At 36.4% G+C, this 13,094-nt stretch overlaps 1 protein-coding gene across 1 annotated transcript in view; it reads right to left on the bottom strand.

The window, feature by feature from the left end:
* The window catches only part of CDS1 (CDP-diacylglycerol synthase 1), a 32,695-nt gene that overhangs the window by 3,428 nt on the left and 16,173 nt on the right, over positions 1-13,094 (bottom strand). The window contains exons 8-13 of the mRNA XM_087875094.1: positions 11,944-12,026; positions 9,876-9,963; positions 6,905-6,973; positions 5,257-5,409; positions 3,918-4,037; positions 2,494-2,597 (exon numbers count right to left, since the gene is read on the bottom strand). Of these exons, the coding sequence (XP_087731220.1) occupies positions 2,494-2,597; positions 3,918-4,037; positions 5,257-5,409; positions 6,905-6,973; positions 9,876-9,963; positions 11,944-12,026 (617 nt within the window). The remainder of the gene's footprint in view (positions 1-2,493; positions 2,598-3,917; positions 4,038-5,256; positions 5,410-6,904; positions 6,974-9,875; positions 9,964-11,943; positions 12,027-13,094) is intronic.

The following is a 13,094-nucleotide window of genomic DNA, read 5'->3' as shown; positions in this document are numbered from 1 at the left end:
AAAAAGACCCATAAGTAAAGATAGCAAAAGGGGCAGTGAAACATGCCCCTTCCTCAGAAGGCTCCATGCCCTTACTTGCCAAAGGCCTGGTGAAAAATCTGATCTTCAAAGCACTCCAAAATACCGGTTGGATCTTGGGAACTTTTCAGAGGGCAGGTGTTTCTGGAGTCCCAATATAGGGCCCTTTTTAATGGAAGGGATCCCAAGCACAGCAACACTGTTGGATCAAAGCCACCAGGCAGATACTAGGAACCCTCAAGTAGCTGACCCTATGCCACATAGGGCTTTATAGGTAACAACCAGGACCTTGAACTGCACCCAGAAGCAACTGCCAACCTGTGGAGCCTGGTAAGCAGAGGTGGTAATGCCCTCTGAACACTGCCTATACTGGTACATTCTGAACCAATTGAACTTTTTGTACAGCCCCATGTACAGTATATTGCAAAATCAAGCTGTGAGCCAGCCTGGGCTTTTTCATTCAATAATTTTTGTTTAATGTTTTTTTTTTCTTTAGCAGTGTGCTCTAGAAGCAAAATAAGCACTAAAAATACTTTTGCAAGAGACAGAAGGGGAAAAAAACCCAAATTCCAACTGATCATCATTGCTGAAGAGGTGATATCAGATGTGCTGCTGTCTCTTAGCACTTCATAACCTATTGACACAAGGGGCAGCGGGGGAACAACCTGTTAATCCTAAATCCTGCGTTTCATCTGCAACTCTAATCCTTCCTGCTCCTTGTTTATTTGATTGTTAATCTCAGGGTTCCTTCCTTCCTGCCTGCCTGCCTTTGTTTTCTAGGCATGCACCCAGGAGAGCTCTCCTCTTCACTATATTCCTGGTGGGACAGAACCAGCTAAGCACTAGGCTTTTCTGACGACCTCATGAACTTCCTGTAAATAAGTCTTTCTGTTTAGATTACAAAACCTGGCTTCTGTAATCCTTACTCAGGTCTGATCCTCTTCTCTCCAGGAACACAAAGTACTTCCTCTAACAATAGCAAGCTTACTTTCCCATTATAAAAAGCTGCCAGGGAAATTCGCTATTAGATAACTAGAGAATCTGCCGTCTAAACAATAAAGAGCTGACTTCTCTTGCATGACTGGCTGAGCGCTAATATAGATTCCGCATGAGAGGATGTAAGCAGTACTGCCTGCTTTGCCATCGGAGCTCTGAATTTCTCAATTCGGCCCTAATTCATCTCCGCTTTGCTTCCCTGTTTCAAATGCCATCGGAATGAAGATGTCAGGTGACAAGGGAGAGAACAAGTGAGACCCAGGACTTTTGCTAAATATTTTACATAATGTTCAAGTCAGATGAAAATCAGGGATTCTTATTATATATCATGGCAATCCTTACTTATTTAGAGGTAATACAAAATTCTATGACATGAAGAAATTGCTTGCACTGCTACCCAGATCTATTCTTTCTATTTTTAGCCTGCTGCTGAACTCAAAAACGATACATCCCCACGGTGCCTTTTTTAGATACCATTTCATAGGCAAACACTACTGGGCCTTCTCTGTTTATAATTGCTGACACATTCCAGAACTCATAAAAGTTTGACACAGCATCTTTTGCAAAAAGAATGCTGGGTTTTCCTTAGGAAAACTTGTGATCCTACACAATTGTAAAACCTCTTCTTCTTCCTAGCGTATTCCTGCAGAAGCAGGATCTGCTTTTCGGATCCTTGAATGCCACTTTGCACGGTCGGCTGCGTCTCCAGGGCGCAGGCCAGCAGCTTGCATGTCTACAATTGCAAAACCTGGACTTTAAATTAAACAGTCTCAATGCCGGCCATATTCCATTCCTCTAAGACTGATTTTTGTGAAACATTTTTATTTCAGCTCAATAAATGTTTAAGATATTATTATTTTTAAGGGCAGAGAGTGAGTAACTTTTGAGGATGAGAATAATTGACAGAGCCAATTATAAAGCTATACAGAGCTTTATAAATAGTAAACAGTACTCAGAACATACTGGTAACAACGCAGCTCCTATAGTGGGACAATGGGACATTATCAGGTTGTCAGGAAGCAAGCAGGCAGCGGATTCAGAGGGTGGAAATGGCTATGTTTGGTTTCTGGAAGATAAACCACTTCCATTTCCAAGCACATTGCCAGTTTTTCCTGGAAAACTTGGCTGAAATTTACCAGCTTAATTTCAAGCTATTTTTCAGGTTTTCTAGTGTTGGGGTTATAGATGAGAATTAAGCAGTTTGCTTCCCAGAGGGCTCTCTCCAAAACCTGGCCATTTGATTGAGGTTCAGCATCCTATTCTCAGAAGACTTGGGTGCAGAAATGGGGTGCTGGGGAACCACGTGTAGCTTCCTAGTTGTAGTTTATCTCACCTATTTTGGAGTCCATAAGAATGGCTAAATTGGCTTCTTTGCTCTCAACACCACTTGGACACAGCCCAGCATTTGAGACACGGATGGTACAAAAGCATTGGTATCTTTTCCAACCAACTCTAAAATGACACCTTACGGAAACATACCTTATGAAACTGGTAATATAGACATGTACAAAAGTAGCCATCAAGTACTGACAATCAAAACGATCCATTATTCCACCATGGCCAGGAATAGTATCAGCAAAATCCTTAAAGAGAAAAGGATGTCCTTATATTAAGTATTTGACTACATGGCCCAGTATCCACAGTTAGAACTGTTTAGTAGGACTGTCAATCAATTGAATGTTGTGAAATTCTGATCTGGCAGATCACAATAGAATGGACAATCCATAGACAGATTACCTCCAAGTAATAGACATAATATAGACATAATATATATTATAATGTATATATAATATATTTTGTGTGTGTGTGTGTGTGTGTGTGTGTGTGTGTGTGTGTGTTTTCTTTTAGCCAGGTTTTTCCTACATAGCCAAGATTTTTCTACAGCCCTAGCTCAGTGGAATCACATCCACTCGATTCTGGGCTTTTTTTCTTCTGGCAGCCAGCAGGCCCTATGCTGCCCTATGCTGCCCTATGCTGCTTAGTGAGAGACTTATATAGATCTATTTCTGGCTCATTAGACTCCACTGAGCTAGGGCTGTAGAAAAATTTGGCTACGTAGGAAAAACTTGGCTAAAAGAAAAACACACATAAAACCTACGAATGAAAATATATATATATATATATATATATAATGTATGTATATATATATGTATGTATATATATATGTATGTATATATATATGTATATATATAATATAATATAATATAATATAATATAATATAATATAATATAATATAATAATATAATATAATATAATATAATATAATATAATATAATATAATATAATATAATATATCATATCATATCATATCATATATATTATAATATCTAATAATATAATATAGTAATATAGACATAGATGACCTCCAAGGTCCCTTCCAACTCTGCACCGTTACTGACAGGGAACAACAGGGAATTTGCAAAAATAGTGTGTGATGATGTCACTATGCAAATTACATAATTTGTATCAATGCTGTCATTTGCATAATGACATACAAATGACATTATTTTGGATTGACTCGGGCTATTTGCATAATGATGTTTATATGCAAATTACATTATTTTGTATCAATTTATGTCATTTGCATAATGAGGCCATCACACAAAAGGCATAAATTGATACAAGTGGCTTAATCTGCATAATGATCTCATTACCCAAATGACATAAATTGCTATGTTTGCATGCTTTGGTACTGAACAGACATTTGTGAATACAAGACATCTCCTTCCCCTTAAATCATTAAACATTATGAGGTTTCATTGTTGCTATCTTTTAAACTATTGAGTTGAAAGTTAATTATCACTGCAGTAGTCCATTAATCATAGTTTATTATCTTTAGCAACTGAAGACACATTTTTTAAAATTTATGCTTACAAAAAGCCATCCCAGGTTATGTACTCACCTTGATTTTGAAAGCTCTTTTGAATCCACTAGCAAAAAACCCTCCAAATGGCCCAATTAAAGAGGCAAATGTTGACAATGCAAAGCTGTGCATCTGGAATGGGTACAATGTCACGGTTTCCTGCAATAAGACGTAATTGTTAGCTTTTATCAGCATTTATTTGACATTAACAGAGAAAATCAGTCCTAAATTTAGCATATTAAAGGTTTAAAAGCTTTCAAGCAAAATTAACAATTGAATTGTACAAACAGGAAATAACCTTGGTAGCCATGGTAAAAGTTGGAGTAAAGGTTGGAGATACATATCATCCAGAGAAGTTCATATGATTCTTTTCTTCTGTTATGAAAAGGGTAAAAATGATTCCTCTTTTGAGGCTAACTTAGGCCAGAAGAAGTATGACTTCACCCAAACTATGTTGCTGAATGATTAGGTTTTTTTCCTCATCAGCATCATCAAGTTCATATAAATAGTATATGAACTTGATGAAGCTAGCAAAGTAACTGAAGCTCTGTCCAGCAGAAGTGGGATGTGCGTAATCAGGGTCTGGTACCAGAATTATATCTTCCTATTTAAATGAAAGGCACATAATGGGGCATTCTAGTTGCAAGGACGTTCTCAAGGTGGTAGAAAGCCCTTCTTCAACCCAGAGGACAATCCACAGAATAGGTTTCTTTCACATCTTGCTATCCAAGTGCAAATGGACCTTTCTTTCTGCCTATTCTGCCATAGTGGGTCAAATGAGGTTCTAACCTTCTGCCAAGGGTATAGGAGTGTCATAAAAGGGGGAGAGGAGTAAAGGTAAAGGTTTCCCTTGTTCAGTCATGTCCAACTCTAGGGGGCAGTGTGCATCTCCGTTTCTTAGCCAAGGGAGCCAACATCGTCTGAAGATACTTCCGTCGTCATGTGGCCAGAAAGATTATACACCGAGGCACACAGAACACTGTTACCTTCCCACTGAATGGTACCTATTTATCTACTCACATTTGCATGCTTTCAAACTGCTAAGTGGGCAGGAGTAATGGGTGCTCACCCCTTTGCATGGTGCTCAGGTCTTGAACCCAGAATGGCAGCTTTCCAGCTGACAAGCTCACTGTCTTTAACCTCTAAGCCATTGCACTTTTCTTCATAAAAGAAAAACTTAACAGTGATTTTCTTTGGGATATATTCTTGTACCTGTGGGAAACAGGGTGAAAAGCCTGTTCCTAGTATTGTTATTTTATTTGCTCTAACAAACTAACCGGACGGAGAGCTGGGCATTTTAGATACTTTAGGCCTTTTTGTAGCCAATTTTCTGAATGCTTAAGATCTAGCTTTTCTTTAAGGATTTGACTTTGCATACCTTTCTCAGAATAATCTGAAGCAATGATGGTAAGGAGTACTTCTTTAGCTGGAAAAGTTCTGATGGTTCACATTCTGTGACAAACCTGTTAGTTTCACTGTTGTATTCCACAGGACATACAAAGTACTGGTATTGTGCCAGAAGATAAGCAACCTGAAAGGACAATAGATATTCTTAGATATTGCTGATTAAGGACTTCCTGTAGTGTTGAGGTGAAATTATGAGCTTCTCCAAACCTCCACTAAGCCTTTATATCCTCTGAAATTAGGTAAATGGTGGCTGGAAAGAAACCTTAGGAGGAAGGCACACAATGTGACTAGGCTGGCTGGCTAAAACTTGCTACCCTTGATATCTTTTAATTACTACCAAACTATTACTGAACTGTTATTACCAAAATTAAACAAAATGCTCACACATTTGCAATACTCAATGCTAATCTATACACTAAGGGGAGGCCTTGTCTCCTTCTAAGGCAAAACACAATTCTTAAAAGTAACTCTCCTTTTAGGATTCATATCAGGTTGAATGTCTATAAATCTTGCAACAAGGGAAATCACCCACTTTCTCCCATTGTCCTTTGTACCAATATAAACAACATAAATCTTATTCCATGAGCCACCCAGGAACAGCAAGAACACCTGATGGATTCAGTTTATTATTCAAAACCAGCTGTTCTCCTATATCCCTATTTATAGCTGCAGAACTCCATTTGGTAATATCAAGAACAATATTAAAGATCTGACAATGCATATTATCCATCTATAAATTATACTGAATTATGTTACTATTGAAAAATGCTATCGTTGCAGATCAGTGTAAAGTAATAATCCCAACCATGTGCTTAAGATAAACTTTTGGTTTCTGACTTGATGCAAATCAGTAAAAATAATTGGGGTCGCTGGCAAAAAGTTAAAGCTGCTTCAGCAGTGATTCACTGCCTATGAAACTGCTTTGAATTACACAAGGTCTTTACATTTTTAAGATTATTTCAATGTCTTTACTATATTGCAGCCTGCTTTTTTTGAAATGTCCCTGCAGTGCTGGATTTTGAATCTCTTATACTTATCTTAATGAAACTTTTAATAGTTATATTAGATAGCACTTAGATTTATATACCGCTTCACAGTGCTTTACAGCCTTTTCTAAGTGGTTTACAGAGTCAGGCTATTGCCCCCAACAATCTGGGTCCTCATTTTACCGACCACGGAAGGATGGAAGCCTGTTGAGATTTGAACTGCCAAATTGCAGTCAGCCAGCAGTCAGCAGAAGTAGCCTGCAGTACTGCACTCTAACCACTGTGCCACCGCAGCTCATAATACATCTTATTTATATTCACAATACCCATCTGAGAGCCATCTCTTCAAAAATGCCTATAAATAATGTACATACTGTTCAGTTAGATGTGAGTTATTTCTCAGTTTCGACAATGATTTTTATTATGGTGATTACAGATGATTGCTAATATACATAGCATATTAATAACCAACCATTGTAATATCTGCCACTCATAAATTTCAATAAGAGTAGAGCATTAAGTTTTAACTTAGTTTAATGCTACAGATTACCAGCCATTCTAGTCATTTATGCCAATTTCAATATCAGCACCAAATAATACAATGTTATTAAGGAAGATACTGCATCCACTTACAATAAATCCAAATATAACTGTGATAAAGAATCCACCAATGAAGCCTTCCCAGGTCTTTTTGGGAGAGAGCTAATCAAAAAGAGAAAATAAGAAATTAAAAAACAGCAAATGGCTGTGTTGACTCATTTACTTTTCTCTAGGTTCCTTCCAAACAACATGAAAATTCAGACAGTTACATCAAAAGATTACTTATTCCATGAAAGGTGGAACAATCTGTCAAGCGCAGGAAATCCAAGCAGTTAAATATATATATATAGATATATATTATATATCCACGTTAAAAAAAAAAACCTTTTAAGAAGATGGGTGAGAGAAATACATTGTATTAGGAATGTAATTGCTAACATAATCAAACAAGTGCACATAACATACTAAATAAGAATATACAGTGGTGCTTAGAAGTTTGTGAACCCTTTTGAATTTTCAATATTTCTGCATAAATACCACCTGAAATTTGACCTCTTCTCCACACGTTCTAAAACAAGATAAAGAGAATACAATTAAATAAATGATTCAAAAACATTATACTGCATTTATTCATTTGAGAAAAATTATCCCAAGCTATGTAATAGTGTGTAGCAAAAGTACTGAATTTCTAGAATTTTCAGTTCATTTGAAGCGGAAATTAGAGTCAGGTGTCTCAATCAATGGGATAATAACCAGATATGAATGTGGGAGGTCCTGCTTTATTTAAAGAACAGAATTCTCTATCAAAATAAGATTGTTACAACACAGGTATGTGGGAGTGTATTGTGGATTAAAAACAAAGGAGATTTCTGAGGATCTCTGAAAAACACCTGGTGATGTTCACCAGTTAGAAAAGTTTACAAAACTCTATCCAAAGAGTTTGGACTCCACCTGTCTTCTGTCAGGCAGTATGTGTGCAATGGAGGCAGTCTAAGACTACGATTATCCTCCTCAGGAGTATTTGACCCACCAAGATCACCCCAAAAACAAGGCTTGTAATAATCTGGGAGGTCTCCAAGAACCCCAGGATAACATCTAAGGAATTAAAGGCCTCTCGTACATTAGCAAATGTTGGTGCTTATGAGACCACTATCAGTAGAATACTGAAGAACAACGGTGTGCATGATGCGGTTGCAAAAAAAAAAAAAATCCACTACACTTGAAAAACACCATTGTTGGCCATTACAGTTTAAGAATGAACACATGTATAAGCCAGAAGGCTCTTGGAAGAAAGTTCTTTGAACAGACGAGACCAAAACAGAAATTTTTGTCTTGAATGAAAAGCATTATGTTTGTCAAAAGGTAAACACTGTATTCCAGGGTAAGAACCTTATCCCATCTGTGGAATATGGTAGTAGCATAGTTCGGACCTGCTTTACTTCCTCTAGACTAGAATAGCTTGCTATCATTGTTAGAAATTTTATTTCTGAATTGTACTAGCAAATTTTACAGGAAAATGTCAGGGTAACTTTTCATGAACTGAAGCTCAAAAGAAAGTGGGTCATGCAGTAAGACTATGACCCAAAACACAGAAGTCATACATATAGTTAAAGCAGAAGAAAGTTCTGGACGGGCCAAGTCAAAGTCCTAACCTTAATCTCAAGAGATCTGAGTACCTGAAGCAGCCAGTTAACACGAGGAAGCTAACTGAACTGAAGCTGTTCTGTAAGGAGGAATGACTAAAATTTCTCAAAGCTGATATGCAGGACTGACCAACCGTTATTGGAAATGTTCAGTTGAAGTTACTGTTGCCCAAGTTTTTAGTTTTAGTTTTATTGAATTTGTATACCGCCCTACTCCCAAAGGACTCAGGGCGGTGAACAGCCATAGAATAAAACAATATAAATACAAAATTTAAAATAGAATAAAACGAATTAAATAATTTGGCTGAACAAATTTAAAACCCCAATACTTTAAAACCAAATTTAAAATTTCCATTTAAAAAGTGGGCACACAATTACTGAAAGCAAAGGCAAATATATAGCTTTGGATAATTTTCCTAAATGATAAAAAACAAGTATAATTTTTTTCATTTGTTTGCTTAATTTATCTAGTTTTAGGACTTGTGTGGAGAATTAATCGTTTTAGGTTGTATTTATGTCAAAATATTGCAAATTCAAAAGGGTTCACAAACTGTTAAGCACCACTGTATTGTATAATTTGAGTAATGATACCTCTAGGAGGGTAATAAGATTTAGTTTTCTAGCAATGTTAATTTGGGGTGGAATGGTGGTAAGAAATAAGAGTGCTTATATTTTTTATAATATACATTTTTTATTTATTTTTATTTATTTATTTTCAAATTTCTATACCGCCCTTCTCCTTTCGGACTCAGGGCGGTGAACAGCCAAGTAAAACACTTTATATACAAAAGTTAAAATAGATTTAAAATAATTAAATAATTTGGCCCATAATTTAAAACATTTCAATTTAAAACCAATTTCAAATTTTAAAAACCCCATCATAAAATCAGGACAGCCCGGCTAACTGAAAGAGGTAGGTACATATCCCAATCACCTACAAAAATTAGTATTTTTATACACAATCATAATCTCACTGCAACAACTCTGTTTCTACTTTCTGTCACTGTAATATGAAACAATCAGGCATACACAATAATTAGGGATAGAATAAATTAAGCAATTTACAATCCAGTAAAATTATAACAATCAGAAGATAGTCTTATCCAGATAATATGAATGTACTGTATATTAGTTAAACCAAGATTATAATCTGTTAGAAATACAAGCACAAACTATATATTTTATTTTGCACTTTCACTGTCAGAAAAACAATGTCTTTTTCCAATTCTGACGGATTTCTAAAAAAGCTTTATAAGGGATGCCTCTCAAATCATAAAGTATTTCTCAAAACCAGAGGTGATTTCTACAAAGGCTGGATGAGGCAATGGTGTGAGAAACTACTGGCAGTGTTTAAAATTTTTCTCTGAACTACCTTGTAATCAATGTGCAAATTTCAAGCTATGTATTTTTTACTCATTTACCTTAATTAATGGTGTTCTGCCAAAGAAGAATCCACATATATAAGCAGCAATATCGTTGCAAATGACACTTGTAATTGGAACAAGAAACCTGCACAGCAAAGGGGGGGGGAGTTAAATAATTTAAATTAAAAAACCAGACCGTATTATGACCATAATGTCTTAATCTGTAATTTATACTTCAACAATACTGGTGTCTACTAAATCACTAAGAACTGAACTCAGCTCAAGAGAGTCTGTCATTATCTTTTTGCCAAAGGGAATCTCAATTTCAGAGCAGCTGCTAAGCAAAAAAATGAGGTAGAAATGTTGCTCTGGTTCACGTAAGGAATAATGGTAACCCAAACCAGTTAAACTATTGGTAGTCCTTGACTGATGACCACAATTAAGCCCAAAATTTATGTTGTTAAGTGAGAAATTGGTTAAGTGAGCTTTGTCCCATTTTGCGACTTTTCTTGCCACACTTAGTTAAGTGAATCACTGCAGTTGTTAAGTTAGAAACATGATTGTTAAGTGAATCTGGCTTCCTCATTGACTTGGCTTGTTGGAAGGTTGCAAAAGATGATCACATGATGGCAGGACACTGCAACGGTCCTAAATATGAAAAATGGTCAAAAGTCACTTTTTTCAGTGCTGTTGTAACTTCGAGTGATCACTAAATGATCTAAATGTCTTACAACTAAATGTTGTAAGACGAGGACTACCTGTAAAGCCATTGAATTAGGGAGAGTTATTTTCAATAATACCTGGTTGCTAAGCTATATTCATCCATGAGTTTTCAACAAACAGATATTGTATTGCAAGTATCGTTAAACTGAAAAAGCAAGCACTGCTACTATGTTGGTGGGATTTGTGAAGACTTTTTTAGAAAAAGGTGCAGACCAACAAAGAGTGTAGTGTTATCTTCCTTGTTATGTTATACAATAAGCTTACACAACCATGCTCAGTAATGTTATGGTTCAGTTAGCCCTTGCCTTACAACTGTTTGTTTAGTGACTATTTAGAGTAACTATTTAAAGTTACAACAGTGCTGAAAATAGAGACTTATGACTGGTCCTTGCACTTATGACAGTTACAGCATCTCTGTGGTCATGTGATCAAACTTTGAGTATGCATTTATGACAGTTGCAGCATCCCAAGTTCATATGATTGCCATTTGCAAGCTTCCCAACTGGCATCTGACAAGCAAAGTCAATGGAAGAAGCTGGATTCACTTACTGACTGCATGATGATTCACTTAACAATCTTGGCCAAAAGGTGGTAAAATTGGACGTAGCTCACTTAACAATCTCCTTGCTTAACAATGGAAATTCTCAATTGTGGTTGTAAGTCAAGAACTACCTCCACTTATTTACTTCTTAATTTGCCATTTAACCCTTAGCATTAAACCTATACTATGTATCTCTGCATATATTCCCACATACATTATATGCCTAAATCCTAAAGAATCCCATTTGCAGGGGGTTTTTTGTCCTCTTAAAAGTATCTCTTTTGACACCTTTTAGCCACCTTGGAGTTAGTTGGCTTCTGTTGCTAGCTGGCGTCCTGCTACTCTCAATTCAACACTTGTTCTGAAGTGCTGCCAAGACATAGGCTTTAGTTATCCTTCAACTGGCAATGTGGGGAAAGGAAAGTATGTTACTAGCTGCTGGCTGGCTATAGGCTCTTTGTGTCTTTGGTGGACATGGAGTGGCTGCTGGACTCTACTTTTCCTTTCAAGTATTCCATGGTTATTGGAATTCATGCCCAATCTTGTTTTGAAGCCAGATGATACACTTTATCCTGGCACCTGTTCACCTCTCTTTGCTCTCCCACAAGACAAAAATAATCTTCTAACTCAGACCTACACACACCAGCTGAAAGTTTGATTATCATGACCAATTCTTGTCAATCAGAGGATGAAGGATTTAACTAGGAAACTTTATAGCAATGTTTTCTTGCTGACACTTCAGAAAGGTCTCACTTCAAAACCATGGAAAAAATCATTAAAAAACATAATACTCTTTAGAATATAGATACTGGCATAGATATAGATTTATAATAATTCTTGCAAGAATTATTGTTCCCTTACCAGATCATGCCTTCAAACAGATTTTGGATGACAAGATGAGACTGAGTTACAGTGATCAGCAAAGTGACATGAGTCCATGCGAACTGGTAATAGTGTAATAATACGACAATTAGTTACAAAAGCAAAAAACATTACAAGACAGTTATGAGAAGAGACATCTATAACAATATTTATATCTTCCACTTGGTAATTAAAAATGTAGAAATTAACTTAATATGAATGGCATATAAGGAAAATCATAATTATCAATCTAGATGTATACACAATATAGAATTGGAATATTAAAATGTTAGTGATATATGACATAGTGAAATCATACTATGTAACTGAAAAATTGTAGACAGGTTCTACAAATTATTAATGCTTAAAATGTGATCTCCACAGAACTAGATAAGTCCTTTCTTAACAATAAATTCAATGTGCTGCCCCTTGTAATATTTGTTATAATGAAATAACAATCTCAATATAATTAATGCCTGATCAACTAACAAACATAAAAGGTTTAGTTTCCACTTGCATTCTATCCATTTTTGTTAGATTTGACCCAAATCTTTATTAGTTTGATCTAGTGAAAATACTAAAAGAAATGTCTTCTCCAAGAGCCTTGGTAGTACAGTGGTCTAAGGCACCCTGTTATTAAGCTGGTTATTAAGACCAGCTGCCTGCAATTACTGCAGGTTCGAATCTTGCCAAGGCTCAAGGTTGACTCAGCCTTCCATCCTTTCTAAGGTAGATAAATTGAGGACCCAGTTGTGGGGGCAATAAGCTGACTTTGTATAAATATACAAAAAGGATGAAGGCTATTGCTGAGCACATTGTAAGCCGCCCTGAGTCTCCAGAGAAGGGCGGCATATAAATCAAATTTAAAAAAAAATAAAAAATAAAAATAAATATAAGCATATAACTTTCAGTTTCTGTTTCTAGAGAATTTTCAAATGCCTAACTTAATTGCAATGGCCATCAGTTAAAAGTGATAAAAAATAAAGGTAAAGTTCCCCTGGCACATGTGCTAGTCGTTCCCTACTCTAGGGGGTGGTGCTCATCTCCGTTTCAAAGCCAAAGAGCCACGCTGTCCGAAGAAGTCTCCGTGGTCATGTGGCCGGCATGACTAAATGCCAAAGGCGCATGGAACACTGTTACTTTCCCTCCAA

The sequence above is a fragment of the Pantherophis guttatus genome, chromosome 8 (genome assembly GCF_059756535.1).
Source record: "Pantherophis guttatus breed Tessera chromosome 8, ASM5975653v1, whole genome shotgun sequence".
In the NCBI taxonomy this organism is placed as follows: Eukaryota; Metazoa; Chordata; class Lepidosauria; order Squamata; family Colubridae; genus Pantherophis; species Pantherophis guttatus.
Note: the sequence above shows the minus strand (reverse complement) of the source record. Positions and strands in the feature narration are given on the sequence as shown.